Raw genomic sequence first — 18,853 nt, forward strand, 5'->3', positions numbered from 1 at the left:
ATCCATGTAGAAGTTAGTGTTTCCAATTGCAGATTATGTTAATGATGCATCCATGGAGAAGTTAGCGTTTCCAATTGCAGATTATGTTAATGATCTTTTGATTTTTACTTGTTCAGGAAGTATAAATTCCTTGCAAAGTAAGTAACTTAGGATGCAAGTTTGTAGTGTTATTGATGGCTATACCAAAGTGTAAAAGGAGAAAGATAAATACAATATGGAAGACAACTTATCATCATGGAAGGGTAATTGAAGATAACTACCATCTGGATCAAGCCAAGTGAAAGACTTAAAGTGTCATAAAAAATCATACATCATCTTCAAATGTATATGGTCACCAACGTGTCAAAGATTTTAAAAATCCTTTAGTTCCTTTCTTCCTTGTCTTCTTCTTCCTTTTTTTCTTTTTTCCTTTTTAGTTTCTGCAGTAACTAGGTGAAATAAGTCATGCAGCAGAAATAAGTTCCCTCAAAATGGCTCTAAATGGACTTCAGGGCCCCATTATCCAAAATTCATCTTTACAACCAGATCTGACAATTTGTCTATGCATTTGACTGAAGAAACTGCCTGACAACAACCCATCCCACTCCCTCAATACACATAACACCATTAAGTATCTTTAAATGTGTAATACCTAGTAGCCACCTTCTACTCTTAGCTAGTCATTTTTCATTTCTTCAAAAAAATTGCCCAGCTGTTTGTCCCGTCCAAAGACCTCCACTAGTAAATGAATCTTGATACTCAATCAAATTCAGATGAAGAATCATCACACGGTCTCATCAAAGATCAAACACTAGTATTAGACCCTCAATTGCCTCATCTAATCCTTTTTCCACACAAATTGATCATCGCCTTTAACTCCAACCTTTCCAATCCCAAGTCAAAGGACTACTGACACAACAGAAGTTTCTTACTGCAACACTTGATCTCTTTCCATCGTTCTTATTTTTACTTTTTTTATTTTCTATTTTTTGAAGGGATTAGTGTCGTTTTTGGCACAAAAAGTATCTCCTAAGATATAGTACCAATACTGGGTCAGAAGGCCTGAACTTGCCACACTCAGAACATCAAAACTCTCCCAGTGCTATTTTCTCCTAGAGCCTGCCTGCTAGTATGACCTGCAACAACGTTTAATCATCATTATCATTTATTTTCTTGTCAGTTGTTCATAATAGCTAACAAGCAGCCTTAAACCAATGTTCCCAAATTTTACACCCAGAAAACCTAAATAACCTGACATCTAGACTTACTTTTGGACTCTATTCCAAATGTATAACCTCATAATACTTGATGGCCATAAATACACAAAAAATCAATATGGGAGAAAGGAAGCATCTAATTACTGGATTAACTTTCACTGTTTCAGTTAACCTTAGGACCATCTTATCCAGGACAATACTTGAGCCATTCTGATATAAGTATGATATATTGTTAGCTGATTGGCTCTAAAGTTTGCTTTAACATTCCATGACCGTTTAGAAGAAGCATTCTTCCTTTTCAACGTCAAAAAGTGTAAAATCAATACCTGAGGAAGAGAATCCACAAATCTGGGATGCTCTGGTGGTTCTTCATGCTATAGCAACTACAAAGTTGCATTGTTCTCTCAGTCTAAACCCAAAGAGATGCACTCTATTGGAAGTGGAGTAACAAGAGTCTGGGAGATCAATCTCAGGAAGCAATAAAGAAAAGACACACTGATATCATACGAAGCTTATAACTACAAATCTAATTGAGGAAACCGAAAACAGTACAATTAAATCTCGACAAAAGATTGTCATACCTTGTCATAATGACAAAATTTCCCCTTAACTACAAAAGGAAAATGATATGGGAACAATTTTTCTTTTCTTCCAATGAACCTTGAATGGCTGAATCAAAAGAACAAGCAATGCAACTGCAAAATATCACCAGTTAGACACTACCTGCAAAGCCTCTACTTCAGGTCATACTCATGTATGTACAGCAGATATGGAATGCACGCATTATGGAATCAAAGATAGCAATGCCTCCATACATTCACCGGATTGTAACAAACTTATTCGTTCCATGCTTTGCCCAGTGATTCCTTAAATCAATTGGGTTAGAAAAATTAAAACCTTCTGAAGCAAGTTTCTCCAAAACCTTCCTAAATGCTCCCAGACTCATCTTGCGCCCGGCGATCCTGGCACCACGTCTTTTAGCACTCATTGGCAAGGGATACACAGACATGCCAGTTGTACAGCAAGCAGACTGCCATCCACCAGCACCCCACCTATAACACTGTTGAGCATTTCCAGTGCACGTGCAAACTGGTATGGGAATCCCTGATATATCCATGCTGATTCCATTAATGATGACTTCTGCACTTTTCTTGGGAGCCCTTGCCCGATGTAAAGATCGACTAGACTCTTCTCTTGGAGGCTTAGGAGCTTTCTTAGGCTTCTTGGCTTTTGGAGATTTGGGGACTTTACCACCTCCCCTCTTCTTAACAGCCCCAACAACACCTCTAGTCTCACAAATTTCTTCCTCCTGAGGACCAACATCGTCATTATTCAACAAGCTGCTCTGCTGAATCATTTGGACAGAATGAGCTGAAGACGTTTCTGGCAAGACCCCATAATTTATTTGGGGATGATGGTGCTGTGAATGGTGTTGGTTCTGTTGCTGGGGATGGAGCTGGAGCTGGTGCGGGTGCTGGTTATTTGGTAAGGCATTAAGATATTTTTCTCTATGGTTAAGCCAAACATCCCTCATGTAATCCACAGGAATGGAGGACTCTGAAATCCCACCAACACGATGATGGTGATAGGGCCCCCCATTGGTGGAGGGCGCCATTATCGATGAATAAGCCTGATGGGGATGGTGATGTTGATAAGGATGATTCTCCCTTCCCCCACCAAAAAGGGGTTTTTCAGTCATGGTGGACATAAGCTGCAAGCCTAAATGCCCAGCACCCTTCAGGGCAGGCGTTGGAGTTGGCTCGAAAAACCCCCAATTCCTCAAATTCATACTGCCATTGCCGTCCATCCCAAAAACAGCAAGAACCAACAGATTGCCAAAAAAAAAAAGATTCAAAATCTTTCAACAACTCACCTACTATTTTCTGTCGTTTTCACGGCCAAAGTGAAAATTCACAGGATAAATCCCCATTCATGATTACGAACCCTACATAAACCACACCGGATAAAATGGCAAAAAGAAAAAAACGTATATCTTTAGAGAGCATGATGAAGAAAAATACAGCATATATAGATTCATATCTGAAGACAAAAGTCAATGCATCTGTGCGTGTGAATGTGGGATACTGAAATGCTAATAAAAATAAATTCTGCAAAATCAAAAAATCTGCACTTGTTTTAATGTTTTCCTTTTTTCTTTAAATTTGGAATCTAATCTTAGATCTCTGTACAAAGTTATCAAACAAATGCATGTAATGGAGTGGAATGATAAAATGGTTAGCAATGAATTGAACTGTAAAAAAGAGAAAGAGAGCTTACTGCGGACTGAAGAAGAGGAGAGAGGCTGGCTAGGGTTTGTGATTTGTGCCTCCCTGTGACTTCGAGTAACGAGAGTGTGAGAAGAAAATAAATGAACCAAAATAAAAGAGAAAATATAGCATTGGAATTTGGAAATGAACTAAAGTGCAATTTTAGAAACAAATGTCCCAAACACTTTGAAAAATGAAAAATATTTGGGGAAAAAAAAATAAAAGAACGCTTCACTTCCACCATTGGGCTTGTGTTTGTGCCAACTGCATGACATTTTAGCTTGTCTTTAATCACTGACTTTTTCTTTTCGTCACAAAAAAAGTTAACTAAGTTGCTTTTTTGTATGAATTAGGTATTTTTGAAAAATTACACTGCAACATTATATTTAAAAAAATTTCTAGTGAATTAAGTCGTACGGATTATGTGTTTTTGAAAATATATTTGAAATTTATTAAAATTTAAAATTTTACGGAGTTATTTTTTCAAATTTATTAGATTTTATTACCTCCCATCATTGTCAATTCCTCTCCTCGCTCTTCACCCTCTTCTCCTTCTTCCATCGTTTCCACGCTTCTCCCTCCTACCCTACTCTTCTCTATCGTGATCGAGGAAAGGAAAGGAATGAGAAGGGGGCTACGAGGGAGAGGAGGGGAAGAGAGAGGAAAAGGAAGAAGAGGAAAAGGAAGGAGGGAAGAAGAGGGAAAGGGATGGTGATAATGGAGGAAGGAGCAAGAGAGGAGGTGATGGTGGTAGTAGGAGAAGAAAGAGGTAGTCTATTTATTTTATTTATTTGTTTTATTATGTATATTTGAGATGGTACGTATTTTGATTATTTTTGGAGGTGTTTTTGTAGCGTGTTATCATAGACTTTAAAAACAAAAACTTCTTTTTTCTTAAATACTAGGCCGTCCAAGCAAAGCCACTTTTGAAAAATATTTCGAAATGAATTAAAGTGCAATTTTAGAAACAATGCCCCAAACCCTCTGAAAAATGAAAAATATTGGGGGGAAATATAAAGTAAAACAAAATAACCCTTCACTTCCTGCTTTGGGCTTGTTTTGTGCCAACTACATAATATAGGGTTAATCACATTTAATCCCCTTAAGGTATATCCCATTTTTCAGTTTACCCCATAACCTTTAATTTTGCTCACTTAACCCCCAATAGGACAAAATTGCCCTTGCATTATTTTGACTTTTTCTTTACCTTGTTTTCCTTTCTTTTATTTTTTTTTCTCTTTCTTCTTTATTTAATTCTTCTTCTTTCCCACAAAAATTTTCACCTTAATGATTGAAATTAAAAAAGAGTAATTGCAGAGATCTATCTTCTCCTTAAATGATTAAAAAAAATATTCAAATCACTTTCCTAAAATACAATTTTTTTAGCCTTTCAATTCTTTTAATTTTGGGTTTTCCTTTTTCCTTTCTAATTTCTCATTTTATTCTCAAGAAAATATCATAAGATGAAATTGTTTTCCTTTCTTTTATTTCTTTTTCTCTTTCTTCTCTCTTTCATCCTTCCCGATAGAAAATTCCATTTCACTGAAAATTTTTGTTTTGAGTTTGTAATTGCATATTTCTAGGTGAAGGTTTAAAAGGCATCAAAAACTAATTTTTATTTTTTGTATGATACCACGTGTCACAAATTTCAATTGATGATTATTAATCAGGTCACAATTTCATCTTAAGATATTTTATTGGGAATAAAATGAGAAACTAGAAAGGAAAAAAGAAAATCCAAAATTAAAAAAAATTGAAAGGCTACAAAAATTGTATTTTAGGAAAGTGATTTGAATATTTTTTAAATTATTTAAGGAGAAGATAGATCTCTACAATTCATCTTTTTTAATTTCAATCATTAAAGTGAAGATTTTTGTGGGAAAGAGGAAGAATTAAATAAAGAAGAAAGAGAAAAAGAAAGGAAAACAAGGTAAACAAGGTAAATGAAAAGTCAAAATAATGCAAGGGCAATTTTGTCCTATAAGGAATTAAATGAGCAAAATTAAAGGTTAAGGAGTAAACTGAGAAATGGGGTATACCTTAAGGGGATTAAATGTGATTAACCCCATAACATATTAGCATGTCTTTTCTTTTCATAACAAAATGTTGTTTAAGGTAAACTAAAATTATATTTGTGTGAAAAATATTTTCTCTCTACTTTCTCTAACAAAGATATCATGTTTGTGCATCTTATTCTTAATTTTTTTGGTGCTTGGCTTGTAAAAATAGTGCTAATTATATCTTCTACTACCATTTATATTTGGGTTATTATCACTTTACCCCCTTAACGTTTGGTGCTACTATCAATTTCTCCCTTAAAATTATCTTTTAGCCACTTTATCCCCAAGACTAACGGTCAAACTTAACGGACTTTGTTAATTAAAGTGAAAAGATATGTTTAACCCTTAAAATTATTATTACTTTACCCCCATAAAATATAGTCTCATTATCAATTTACCCCATAAAGTTATTTTTTAGACAATTTATCCTACTATTAAACCAATTTAACAAGTTAAAAAAACTTTAGAAGAAAATACCCTTCACTTTGCATAATAAAAATAATAAAAAATTTAGAGTGACTCTTCTCCTTTTTAGTATCAAGAAAAAAAGTCAAAATATTAATTTCTTTCTTCTTGAAAATCTTATTAATATTGAAAAAAATAGAAAGATGGAGAGGGGGAGGGGGAGAGTTCAATTCTTTTTTAAAAAATTACAAATAAGAAAGAATTAAATACTGTTATTATTTTAAAATTATGTCATTTTTTTGTTTACCACCAAATTTCAATTCTAATCCCGACAACCTTAAAGTAATACGATAATGTTAGACTTTTCTTTATTTTATTTTTTTTGCAAAATCTAATTTTTTGTCTCCTTCTTTCCTATCTCTTTTTCATTTCCTAGTATTAATAAGTGTGAAATTTTTTTTGAGAAAACCCTTTTATTTTTATATTTTTCGATCTCTTAAAGTGAAAAAAAGGAAGAATAACCATTCCAACTTTTTTATTTTTAATTATATATAAAAAGGGTAAATATATTTAAAATTTTTTGACCATACTAGTTAGATTAATGATGAGGTAAAATGCCTAGAAAATAATATTAGGAACTAAAGTGATTGTATCACTATAATCCAAATGAATAAAGTGATAATAACAATGTAGTAATACTATAAAATAAAAGGGTGGTTTTGTAAAAAATTTCTTAACATGTTTAATTGAATTACTTATGGGGGTAATGTGATTAAAAGATAACGTTAGGGGGTAAACTGATAGTAGTGATATAGTTTAAGGGGATAAAGTGATAATAACCCTTTATATTTACAAGATAAACGTTTGCATCTAGAACAATTAATTTCAAATAGGCATTTCGGTGTCTATTTTTCAACTCATACTATCAAAATCATTCTTTTGAAGTTGGCAGAATAAATTTTTATCACCTTGACCATTTTTTTTCAATGTATTTGGCGTTCAATTCATTATTTATGTAGTTTGCCTTTCATTTTCAAAGTCGGTTCAAGGTAAAATAATACTAGCATCTAGTTTGCTTTTATTAAGTGTGTGAACTATGAATTAACAAAGGTCTCAAATCATGAGTTTCTTCCAAATGCAATTCTGCTTATCCTAATCAAAACTTAAATAGGAGGTTATCCATATCTATTTTTCATCTATATTTCAAGCATATTGAACAATCTTGCACAAGACAATCAACAATTCAATCAAATGATATCGAGCATGCTTACCATCTCATTTCGAGAAACAAATGCATAATGCAATATAAAATAAACGACTAGCATTTTCAAAAGAAAAAAAGATCAAAAAGGTGAATGACTAGCAAATTGTCGAAACAATTCTTTTTACAATTTCTTTCATATCATCACGTATGTTTTTATTCCAAAAGCTATTGATAACTATAGAAAATTATCTAAAGCACCAGAAATTTATAAAAAAAAAATTCACACATAATTATTTTTCCAGGTTATTCATTTCTTAAAATTTTTCAGGGAGGGTTCTTTTCAAATACTTACTTTTTTGGTGCAGATTACAGCTTTACTGTTTTATGTCATGCAAAATAAAGTGGAAAAGGGGAGATAAATGCTGTGATCAATCAAACATAAAGCTGCATGCAACCCTATAAACTATTTAGAGAACACAAAATACTTCTGATTTTAATTCTCATTGAAACCATGTTTGTCACATTTCTTCATTATGCACTCTACTTGCTTTGCTTTAACATTTTTTTTCATTTCTTGTACGCTCAGATAATATTTTACCATTTTCGTTTTTAAATATATAGATGGCAAAGTAGAGGAAGAGACTGCATAATGCATGAGTATCCAAGAACCTCAATGAGGTTGAACAATTTTATCCTTTTCTCAGCCGGTAATTCTAAAAATACCGCAACGATCTGCCAAAAAAAAGGGAAAAAGAACCAGGTCTATAGATTTCACCTCTTAAGCAGAGCATTAGCACTCAGTTTCTATATCCTCCACAGTCTATTTATGCTACGCAAATAGTTTTCCGTTTAAATTGCTATTTTTAGAAGTTTTCATAAAAAAATATATACAGTAACAACTTGATATGTACAAAATAAAAAGATGATTGAAAAATATATTCATAAAAAATAGTACGCTGTTCAGTTCGAGAGACGAGGAGCTTGAAAAGCCATTTACCACTTAAGGTGTCAGCCACTGGAGGCCCAGTGGTCATCCCAAGCCTTCTTAGACTTGATGGTGCGGGAGGTCAAGGGTTCGAACCTTACCTCCTACAAAAATTGTCACAATATGTGACGGTCTTCATTGACCAGTTTAAAGATGAATGCTTAATGGACCCAAATATGGGCCTAGTCATTTGATGGGTTTCCGAACTAATGTCGAAGAAAGAAGACCAATTCCACATACCCCAAACACCCCCACCCAAGAAAGGTGAGTGCATGGCAATTTCTGCAGCCTACATAAAATGGCACTCTTTCCAATTGAAGATGAAGTCCAAGGAAGATATGTAGTGTTGTTTTAAGATAATTTGTTATACATTTTATCTTTTTCTTTCCTTCCTTTTTTGGTTTAGTTTCTATTCATCCTCATTTCAAGAAACACTTCCTTAAAAAAAAAAAAAAAAAAAAAAAAAAGAAGACACTTGGGATAGTGATTAACTATGCAATGATCAATTATAGGAATTTTTTCTTTTCTAGAGGATCCCATATTCAGAAGATTTTGCTCTGACCCACTCACTCGTTCTGCAGTCTTCTTATAGCGCTCGTACCGTGCATGTGGTCGCCCATTGATGCACTGACGAAGCACTATCTGTTGCATATTGGCTGTGGAAAAAGAAGGAATAAAGTTCGTTGCCACCAAAATCTCTGCCTGGATATTGTAGCGACATATCAAGTGTGCCATCATGAACACAAAGCAAATAATGCTTCCATATTTCCAACTCTTACGTCAACAACCAATGATTGGATCAGAACCACTTCTTGTGTCCAGAAATGTGGAAAATAGTAAATGAAAAATGATTTTTTACGTGGTTGTTATGTGATCGTAGATGTCACATGAAACCTACATTGTTCGATGGGAACAAGAGTATGAATTGGTTATCAACTACAGCTTCTTCTTTCTTTCTTTCTTTTTTTCAAAAAAAAAAATTGTTTGAATTCGTCTCCAGTTACCATCATGGATCAGGACACGCTTCTGGCAGTAGCGGAACTAAGATCTATAGCCAGCAGGGGTAGTATTACACACTTAAAATGATGTTGGTAATGCGCAAAGAAAATTTTGATTAAAAATTATGTTTTATTGTGAATTTTTTGTGTTGTGAAAGTGTTGAAGTTATTTCTTATTCAAGCAGTTATCAATTTTGTGTTTTAATAGCTTTAAAACATTTGTTCTATTAAAGAGATTGTCTAAGAGAAATTTGGTTGTTTAGGGAGACCAAATGAGGAGAATGAGGATTTCTTGTAATATAGAGAGGCAAAGTAAAGAGAAAAGGGTACTATTCAAATTTGAGGGGGTGCAATTATGATAAAAATATAAAAAACTTGTAATAGTTTCAAGGCTATTTTTTAAAATTTTGCAAAGTTGAGAGTGGGAGGGAGTGATTACCAACCCTCAACACGAAGTGGCTTCGCCATTTGCCTCCCGGACTACAGATCATTGAAAGCGATTTTTACAGATTGTTTATCGGTACAACTCTTATATCGACAACATAATTTGAATACAGATTTTTTATGAAGAAGTGGTCCGCGTTTCTCACCTACGGAACCAACTTGTGTTGGCTATGTCACTATAGCTGTGTTTAAAGGTCAATCAAATAAAGGTACTGTGTTTATATATCTTTGGTTGGGCATAATCTTAATTAGGTTATGAGTTTCTAGTTACCCAAAGCAACTTTACTTTTGATATTAGCATTATAGAGGTTCCTGCTATTCTGTTGCGAACTTCTTTTGACTGTTCGGTTTTCGATAAATTCAACATTTTCTCCTACTTCAGATCGCCGAATATCGAGATGCACTAATTTCCATCTAAGGTAAAAAAAACAGCTTTCTAATGTGACAATCAGACTCTTTTTCTGCATGCTAGATAGAATAGTCGTTAGGACCATAACTACTGTCTAATTATGTTAGACAAGCAATCATTTCCTTTCATCTCTCGTAGATCACCATATCTTAGCGAAAAAAGAGATGCTAAACTGAGATTTGACACAAAAAGGTAGTGATTGAAGAGGGAAATATAAATGATCAGTATATTAATAATTTTTCTTACAGTTGCTTCCAAGACTCATCTTAGTCGGAAGGAATATTAATGAGGAGAGTTTGAGGTTCTTGATTTGAATATCAAACCCTTTTCTTTCCCATTTTTCTCTTACAAGACTTGTAGTTTCCCTTAAAATTTTTCCTATATACTTAGTATTTCTTTTTTTAATACTAACAGGTCTGAAAGTATAATACATATGCAAAAATAATTAAATTTTGATAGAAATTATATGACGTGCATCTAACTATATATATCAGTGTAGAAACACTTTTTACACTTGTATAGGGTCAAAAAGATTGATCTTTATAAGTAATTCTCTATGTCTTGTCGATAGACAGATTACTTTAGCACTAAAATTTTAAATAATCAAGAATTAATCCAAACGCATGTATTTGATTAGTCACCGAATCGGTCGGTCAAATCACGTCGGGGTGTTAAAGAAAGGTTGAACTTGTATTATCTTTTACGTGTTAATTAAGACAACTGCTGTTTACTATGCTGCCTGTCTTTTTCTACACACAGTCGAAAATCATTTACTTTATGCTCAAATCATTGATCGGTTTACAACTCATTTAAAGGTAATAGGAATGTAATTAAACAACCTAAAGCTTTTTTACAACGTTTTGCATTGCATAAACGGCTAATCAAAGAAACTTAGCAACTCTTTGAGATTATTAATCCTTATTAACATCAATACTTCCACTGCCATGCTGCATCCTGTTTCTCGTTCACCTTTTAAGAAATGAAGAAAAGAACACAGCCATCCAAAATTTGTTGTCTGATACGTGTTGGCCAATCAACAATTCAAGGCATATACACTGATTGATCCCATGGCAGTGCATCTGGATATCATTATGCTTCACACTCCACAACACAAGTGGAGAAAGAAAGATCGAAAAAGATGCAGACAAAAGCCGAAAGGATTTGAAGCCTACCATATAACAAAAGGGGCTGATAGGCAATCTTCTCCACTAGTGCTCAAAACTATTACTACTATATATTCCTATGTATTTGCTGCCTATTCCCGAAGTGCATTATTGCGTTAACCCCATACTGTTCACTTGTCCCCTACATGCCCCCTCACCCCATCCCTCTCTTTGTACATCCAGTTGCACACATAGATATGGGATGGTAATTTAACCCATTCCTTCGATTGTTTTTTTTTTTTAATATATATATAAAGCTTCATGGGAATATATGTTAAATTAGAATGCCTATCATTTTAGGCAGACAGGATCCTCTGTCCAATATTTTGTGTTCACTTTCCTATCTAATGCAAAACTACGTAGTTCCACTTATTATATCTGCTGATGTGGCACATAAAAAAGAAAGGCTGTTTGGCTGCCTTATTGGACAGGAAAGTGGACACAAAATATTAGACAGAAGATCCCGTCTGCATTTTAGGTCCATTTAATAAGCATATAATATTTGCATGCAACACGGATTCAGCATTTTCGCAGCATGGCATGCAAGGCCTCCAGAAAATTACTGTATGTATTACTTTCAGACTAATTAAGTGAATGCAACTTTAACTAAACAGAAATCGTAAAAATCCAATTCTAGTTTTGAAACAAAGTGATCCGTTATATCTAGCTCCTCAAATTTCATTGTACTTGTCTTCATTTTTATGTCGGGTTTCCTCCCTTCTTTGTATGTTTAATATACATAAACTACATATATATGTGCTTATTTCTTCTTTTATATTCTCAAGTTTTTGTTCATTTTTAAATGTAGTCAGGACTGAATTAACATGGTCCTTGGACAGATTCATGAACTAGGACAAGCTGACTTTCTCGCCTAGCTAATACTTCGATTTTCTAATGCATTAATATCCGACAATAACTCTAGATGCACTGATCTTGCACATAACTAGAACTAACCTGCTCATGTGCTGTGGCAAAACCAGGCAAAAATCAAATAAACTAAGTGCACCTTCATTGTGCAATAACATGCTAATTAAGCCAACTAGAACTACATGGATATTTCTCTCGAGTAATCTACTTCTTCAATTTAATTAAGTTTCAGTATCTCTGTAACTAACTGCCTGCAATATGGGAAGCAAAAAATCATCCCAGAAGAATTTTGATTCCATTATCATCTTTTTCCTTGGAAGTGGTGCAAAACAAATATAATCTAAGCTTGTTGCATGGATGTTTCTCTATCAAGCCATGAGGCTAATTAAAATGGTGAATATATACTAGCATATTTTGTATTGCGAAAGATATCTATCCTACAATTATATTATATGGCCAGAAATTAACTTTACACCGGAAAGTACGTCTGCTATCTCAAAACTACTTTGTAATAGGCATTTAAGTGGTGATAGTATACTGAGTGGATTCAACCATGAAATGATGGAGATTGGATGAATTTCGCTCAAACAAGAACATTTTGCTCAAGTTCCTTCGTTTTTATTTTCTCTTGTAAGGTTCAGAATCTTGCTAAGCTCAAAAACCAAGAAGTTATAATTTTTTTTAAGTTTGTAATGATGCAAGGATTTGGATTCTTTGGATTGCTTCTGAGAAAGGCCAAAAGGGTAAAAAGAGTAAAGAGAGATAAGTTTGAATAAACTATTTCAAACTTAAACCAGCAATGTGAATAAGTTTGACCAATAAATCACATATAAAACAGAAATCGAAATTTTTTTTTTTAAAAAAAAGAATTGACATTAATTCTAGGACCTAGGGTAGTGCTCAAGGACATTACAATAAACTTATAAGAATAGTACTAAGATATTGGCTAACCCTAGTGTTCTTTGCTTTTTTCTTTTTTTTTTTTAGGAGGGGGTGGTGTGGGGGAGGGGCTTAACTCATTCATTAAAAAAGGTTGGTTAGGGTCGAATTCATCTAAATTAGAAACAGAAATGTTGAATATTTTCTGTCCAGAATTTTTGAAATTTATAAACACATTTTTTTTTTTAAAAAAAGTACAATCCCGTGCAATGTACGAGTTCCCTACCAGTTTGCAATGTAACACTTGGCTCTTTGCAATGAATACGTAATTTCCGTACCATATAGGAAAATAAACATTATGCCATTTTCTTCATTATAGACAAACATTTGTCCCACCCCCACTTTTCTAAAAATCACTGTATATATATTGAAGGAAAAAGAAAGAAAGATAAGACTTGATAGAAGGAGATAGCAATGGAAGGGGAAAACGCCAATGAGTTCTACAGAGAGTGCCAAAGAAACCATGCAGCCAATCTCGGCAACTATGCAACTGATGGCTGTGGAGAATTTTTGCTAGATCAAACTTCCCCGGGTACACTACTGTGCGCTGCATGTGGATGCCACCGCAATTTCCACCGCAAACTCACCTATGGAGCAAACTACAACCGTGGCTCCAACTCCAACCAAGAAACAGCCACCGAGATGATGGAGTATAGTGGAGGCGGCGATGATGGCAGCGGCGGAGGACAGCAGGCGGCCGAATCGCCGGACAGGATGAGCAGCAAGAAGAGGTTGAGGACAAAGTTTACACCAGATCAGAAGGAGAAGATGCTTGCATTTGCTGAGAAGTTGGGATGGAAGCTGCAAAGAAAAGATATGGAGGATGAGGTGGAAAGGTTTTGTAGCAGCATAGGTGTGAATAGGAAGGTTTTTAAGGTGTGGATGCACAACCACAAAAACTCTTCCTCAGCCTCTACATCTGCTGGCAATGCTTCATCTCTCACTCAATAGAGAAACAGATCTTGGGAGGTTTGTTTAAAACTTTAATCAAGTTCTTTTGGGGTGACCTTAATTAGCACTACTGAAAATATGATGAAAACGGTTTTAATACTACTGATATATTCTCTAATTTCTTTAGTCATTCAATTGATGGAGCAAACAAAACTAATCATTCTATGAGGATTTCATTGCAAAAGATGAGCCAATAATCGCTTAGTGACTAGTATAAACTGATACTTTGTGTATCTTTACTTTTTGATTCATTGGCTCTTGAATGAAGATTGACTGTAAATCTAAGGATGGATAACATGAGCAATAAGCAAGCTGATTTAACATTGCCATAATTTCATCATCTTTCTCTATCAAATTAAAAACTCGATACAAAATAACTCATATGTACATCAAAATTAAACGGTTTTGCTTAGTTTGTTTGACTCGTTACACTTAATTGTCTTGTACAAGGCATGAATCTCAAAAATTATTTTCAATTAAGTACTTAATGGAGGATTCTCTATTTTCCCTAGATAAAGAGCTAGGATCCTCTATCCACTCAACCCTCTGTTTGGATAGAGTATTACTTCCGAAAGAAAATGAATAATTTCTTAGGCAAAATTTTTTTTTTACTACCCTTTTATTTTTTCAACATCTGTTACATATCTCACATTACAAAAATTGCTATAGCGAATAATACAAAAAGAACTAATTAATAGTCTGACACTTGTGCGTGCGCGCGTGCGTGCGTGCAACTCACATGTGATTTACTCTTTGTAATTTGTTAAGAAAAATTTAATCGTGAGGTTAAATAGATTGAAATCCTCATTCAATGTGATTCGACACGAATGATTTAATCATCTGAGCTTTTGTTAAAGTGAGTTGGAATATTTCAAGATGTATTGAGTCTCTTTATCGCAATCCTTCTTTCAAGGAACCACTTATGTAGACTCTAATTGTCCATAGTTGGTTAAGTGATATACTTTCAACCAACCAAATTAGAAATTTGGGAAATTTGAAAGTGATTTCCTTTTGAGACTGATCTTAAGTGGAGTCCATAAGTTGCCTAAGTGGGTCTGATACACGTGCAATTTAAGTCTCATTCTTTCAACTGTTTTATTTGTTTTCTTTTAGGGTTAATGTTATTTATATATTAACGAAATATACACTAATACGATTAAATGCGTGTCACATTGTAAAAATAAACTTCAAATTCAAATTAGAATTAATTGGCCTAAATTCAAAAGCACTAGCTAGTGTATACATTATCAGTGCGTGCAAAAATAATCCTTTGTTTTATTTAAAGATCAAAAGTCTAGCATGTAATGTTTCACAAATTTCTCATCAAATTAAAATCAAGAACATATATCCTAGAAGCATTGGGGTGAATATGAAGGTTTTTAAGGTTTGGATGTACAGCCACAGAAACTCTTCCCAGCCTCTACTCCCTATATATATATACCAAAGCTTCATCTCTCACTTGGGAAGTTAATTTGTGTACTCCTTTCATCAAATTTTTATGAGGAAAACGTTAAAATAGTGAAAATTTGATGAAAATGACTCTAAAAAATACTTTTGATACCTTCCATAATTCTAGTCACTGCACAGTGGAGCAAGCAAAACAAATCATACTCTCAAGATATCGTGGCACAAGATAAAGGAACATGACTGGGGGGACTACTACAAACTGATAGTTGATTGCGTACTGAAACTTTATGTCCTCTTTACTTTTTGTTCATTGGCTCTTGGATGAAGATCAACGATAAATCCATGGAGAGATAACCAAAGCTGATCCAGACTCACCATGGTTTCCAACATCTTTCTCTATCAAAAAAGAACTCAATAGGGCAAAATGACTCCTATAAGTCAAAATGGCTGTTGTTTATTTGATTTGACTTGTTGGTGCACTTAACTGTAGTATTATACAAGGCATGAAACCTTACAAATTATTTTCATCAATATCTCCCACATAAAGAGGATCCTCTATCCACTCAACTCTTTGTTTGGATAGAGTACTACTTTTTTTTTATATCATTTCTTGGACACATTTTAATTCAATTTTATTTTTTAATTATCTTTTTATCTAATATATGTCGCATCATAGAAAATGTTGCAGTTGAGACATTTTTGTGCGCGTGCAACAGACACGTGACTTATTTTTTCTAATTTTTAAGAAAATTTTTGAACAGAATGAAATTCTCACTTAGTGGTATTTGATGCAAATGGTTTAATCATTTGAGATTTTTTTAAAATGGGTTGGATGAATTCAAGATATATTAAATCTCTTTAATTGCAATGCTTCTCTCAAGGAAACACTTGATGACTCTCAACGTCCACTGTTCATGAATTGATATAATTTCAACTAACCAAATTAGAAATTTGGGAAAATTATAAGTTACTATTTTCTTTTAAATTTAGATTTGAACTCTAAATTTTATGCATGTGCATTTAAATCTAAATTTTACACATGTGACATGCTACAATTTTTGAAAAATTGTTTTCAATTTGAGCCACGTTCAGTAATGCACCCTCTCAATTTTTTTAGAAACTATAGCATAACTTATAAAAATGTTAAATTTTTTAGCATTGCCCCACTCTTGACCCTCTTAAATTTTGATAATATTCTCTCTAACCCCAAGATTGCCCCCCATAAGTGTTGAAATTTTTTTTCAACTGCTCTCAACATTTCCACCATGAAATATTGAACTAAAATATATGACAGGCTACTACTTTTTCCTTTCTAATAAATGTTATTTACTTACTGAACTTTTCCTAATATTCAACCACATGAATTACAAGTAAAGGAAAATATTCATTTGATGGTGATTTAATTCGCCTACTGTATATATTAGAATTTTAATTTTGTATTCTTCTATATAATTTTAATTACTATAACATTTTATACCATTAGATGACTGGTAAACGACAGATCACAAGCAAAAGAATCTTTTTATTTTTGTAATATTTATTATTGAATAAATTGGTGTATTTTTATAGCAAGTTTTTCAAAAAATGATTATAACAAATATTTAGTTGTTTCAAAAATTTACAAAACAATATCTTGTAAGATTAAACTAATATTATTAGAATCCATGAACAAAAGTCCTGACTTCACCACTGGTAAAAATGGTTTTAGTACTTCTGAGTTCTTCTCTCTATATTACTTATCCAGTCAATGAATACATTGAGCAAGCAAAACTAATCATACTCTCAAGATATCGTTGTAAGAGATAAAGGAAACTGACAAAAGTCTGTAGTTGATTGCGCACAGATATATTGTTGGTTTCTTTACTTTTCATTCATTGGCTCCTGGATAATGATCAATTATAAGGGTTCTACATAGTGCTGAATTCAACAATAATGTATAAGATCAAGCATCATTCTCTACATAAGCACCCTAAATCTACCCTTAATAAATACTAATATTATACTTTTGGGATTAATTTTAATACACTGTCAGTGTAAACTTTTTTTTTTAACATCGGGTTTAGATGAATAACGTACACATCATTACCATTCAAATTTTAAATTCACTTTTTATTCATGTGTACTATATTTATATCTATTAGTGTAAAAAATCTTTACACTGACAGTGTATATAACTTTAATTCTATACTTATTGATATTCCCATTTTTTTAACTTTGGATATTAATCGACACATGTCAAAAGATACCCTCATCCGCACTTGAGAATTTGCCAAGTATAATTCCATGGAAAGATAACATGAGCAATAATCAAGCTGATTCAAAAGTTGCTATGATTTCCATCATCTTTCTCTATCAAACAAAAAGCTCAAAAGCACAAAATGACCAGTAAACATCAAAATGGTCTTCCCTTATTTGATTTCAACTCTAGCACGTAATTGTCTTAATAAACATGAAATTTTGCAATTTTGTTGTCATTAAGTAAGTACTTAATGCAGAATTCTCTATTTTCCCTAGATAGAGATTAGAGAGGACATCCTATCCACAACTCTGTTTGGATAGAATTTGTTTTTTTTTTGGGACCCGTTTAAAAACAAAGTACTATAGCGAATAGCACACAAAATTATTTCAGTTGTCTTCACTGTAAACGAATAGCACTCTCATTGTCGTGTGCAACTCATGTGTGATTTCCTCTTCGTAATTGCTAAGGAAAAAATCTAATTCTTCTGCTAAAATGAGTCAAATCCATTCAAGGTATTGAATTTCTTACTTGCAATTCTTCGTTTCAGAAAAGCACCATTTGGTTATAATTGTTTGATTGAATTAATTTCAATTGACCAAACTAGAAAGTTGGAAAATTTTAGCCCCTTCTGGGCAGCTCGTTTGGTCACGACAGCCCTTGGAAGTCGTTGTCCAACTCCTTCACCAGGGATCGAGTCCTAGGGTTACCGTGTTCGGGGGGAAAGGACCTCTCCTCCCGGGTCGAAATGGGATTAGTCGGGCCCGTAAGAATTGACCCGGAGAGCCACTCCGAAAAAAAAAAAAAAAAGTTGGGAAATTTTAGCGGTTGATTTCCTTTAGAGACCGCACTTAAGTGGAGTACATGTGTTGCGACTATCCAGGTAACAGTAACACATGCAATTCACGTATCATTCTTTTAACTTTTTTCTTTTTTACTAAAGGTAAAAGTCTAGCATGCAATATTCCATCAATATTTAGAGCTGTCAATCTCGCCATTTAATTCAGACTTTAATAAGCTCTAACTCGACTCATCTAACTAGTACTCACTCCCTTTTTTTATAACTGAAGTTTAAGGTTTTGCACACCAATTAAGAAAAGTTTTTCATTGCTTAAATCTGTACACTACTTTTCTTTTATACCCTCATTAATTGTCCAATTCACCCATATTTTCTCTCACTAGAGTACTAAATGGTGTTGTTTTACTAGGCCAAAAGCAATGCAAACTAACTCCCACCAAACTAAATGTTTCTAAAATGAAACTAAATGTTTCTAAAATGAAAAACTTTCCCACCAAAAATTTTCACCTAAATTTTTAACCTG

General features: G+C 33.5%; 2 protein-coding genes across 2 annotated transcripts; one reads left to right on the top strand and one right to left on the bottom strand.

The window, feature by feature from the left end:
* Positions 1-1,697: 1,697 nt before the first annotated feature.
* Positions 1,698-3,652, bottom strand: LOC113742954 (protein BASIC PENTACYSTEINE2). The gene is made up of 2 exons (XM_027270983.2): positions 3,474-3,652; positions 1,698-3,141 (listed from the first exon to the last, which is right to left on the bottom strand). Exon 2 carries the CDS (start codon positions 3,001-3,003, stop codon positions 2,014-2,016), a length of 990 nt encoding a protein of 329 aa, XP_027126784.1. The 5' UTR covers positions 3,004-3,141; positions 3,474-3,652; the 3' UTR covers positions 1,698-2,013.
* Positions 3,653-13,314: 9,662 nt separating this feature from the next.
* LOC140005701 (zinc-finger homeodomain protein 11-like) lies at positions 13,315-14,085 on the top strand. Its single transcript, XM_072046727.1, has one exon. The coding sequence runs from the start codon at positions 13,352-13,354 to the stop codon at positions 13,886-13,888; it is 537 nt and encodes a 178-aa protein (XP_071902828.1). The 5' UTR covers positions 13,315-13,351; the 3' UTR covers positions 13,889-14,085.
* The last annotated feature ends 4,768 nt before the right edge of the window (positions 14,086-18,853 follow it).

This window comes from Coffea arabica, chromosome 4e (assembly GCF_036785885.1).
Source record: "Coffea arabica cultivar ET-39 chromosome 4e, Coffea Arabica ET-39 HiFi, whole genome shotgun sequence".
NCBI lineage: Eukaryota > Viridiplantae > Streptophyta > Magnoliopsida > Gentianales > Rubiaceae > Coffea > Coffea arabica.

Bases quoted from the DNA above. Each gene is read 5' to 3' on its own strand.
- LOC113742954 (XM_027270983.2), bottom strand. From the start codon at position 3,003: ATGGACGGCAATGGCAGTATGAATTTGAGGAATTGGGGGTTTTTCGAG.
- LOC140005701 (XM_072046727.1), top strand. From the start codon at position 13,352: ATGGAAGGGGAAAACGCCAATGAGTTCTACAGAGAGTGCCAAAGAAAC.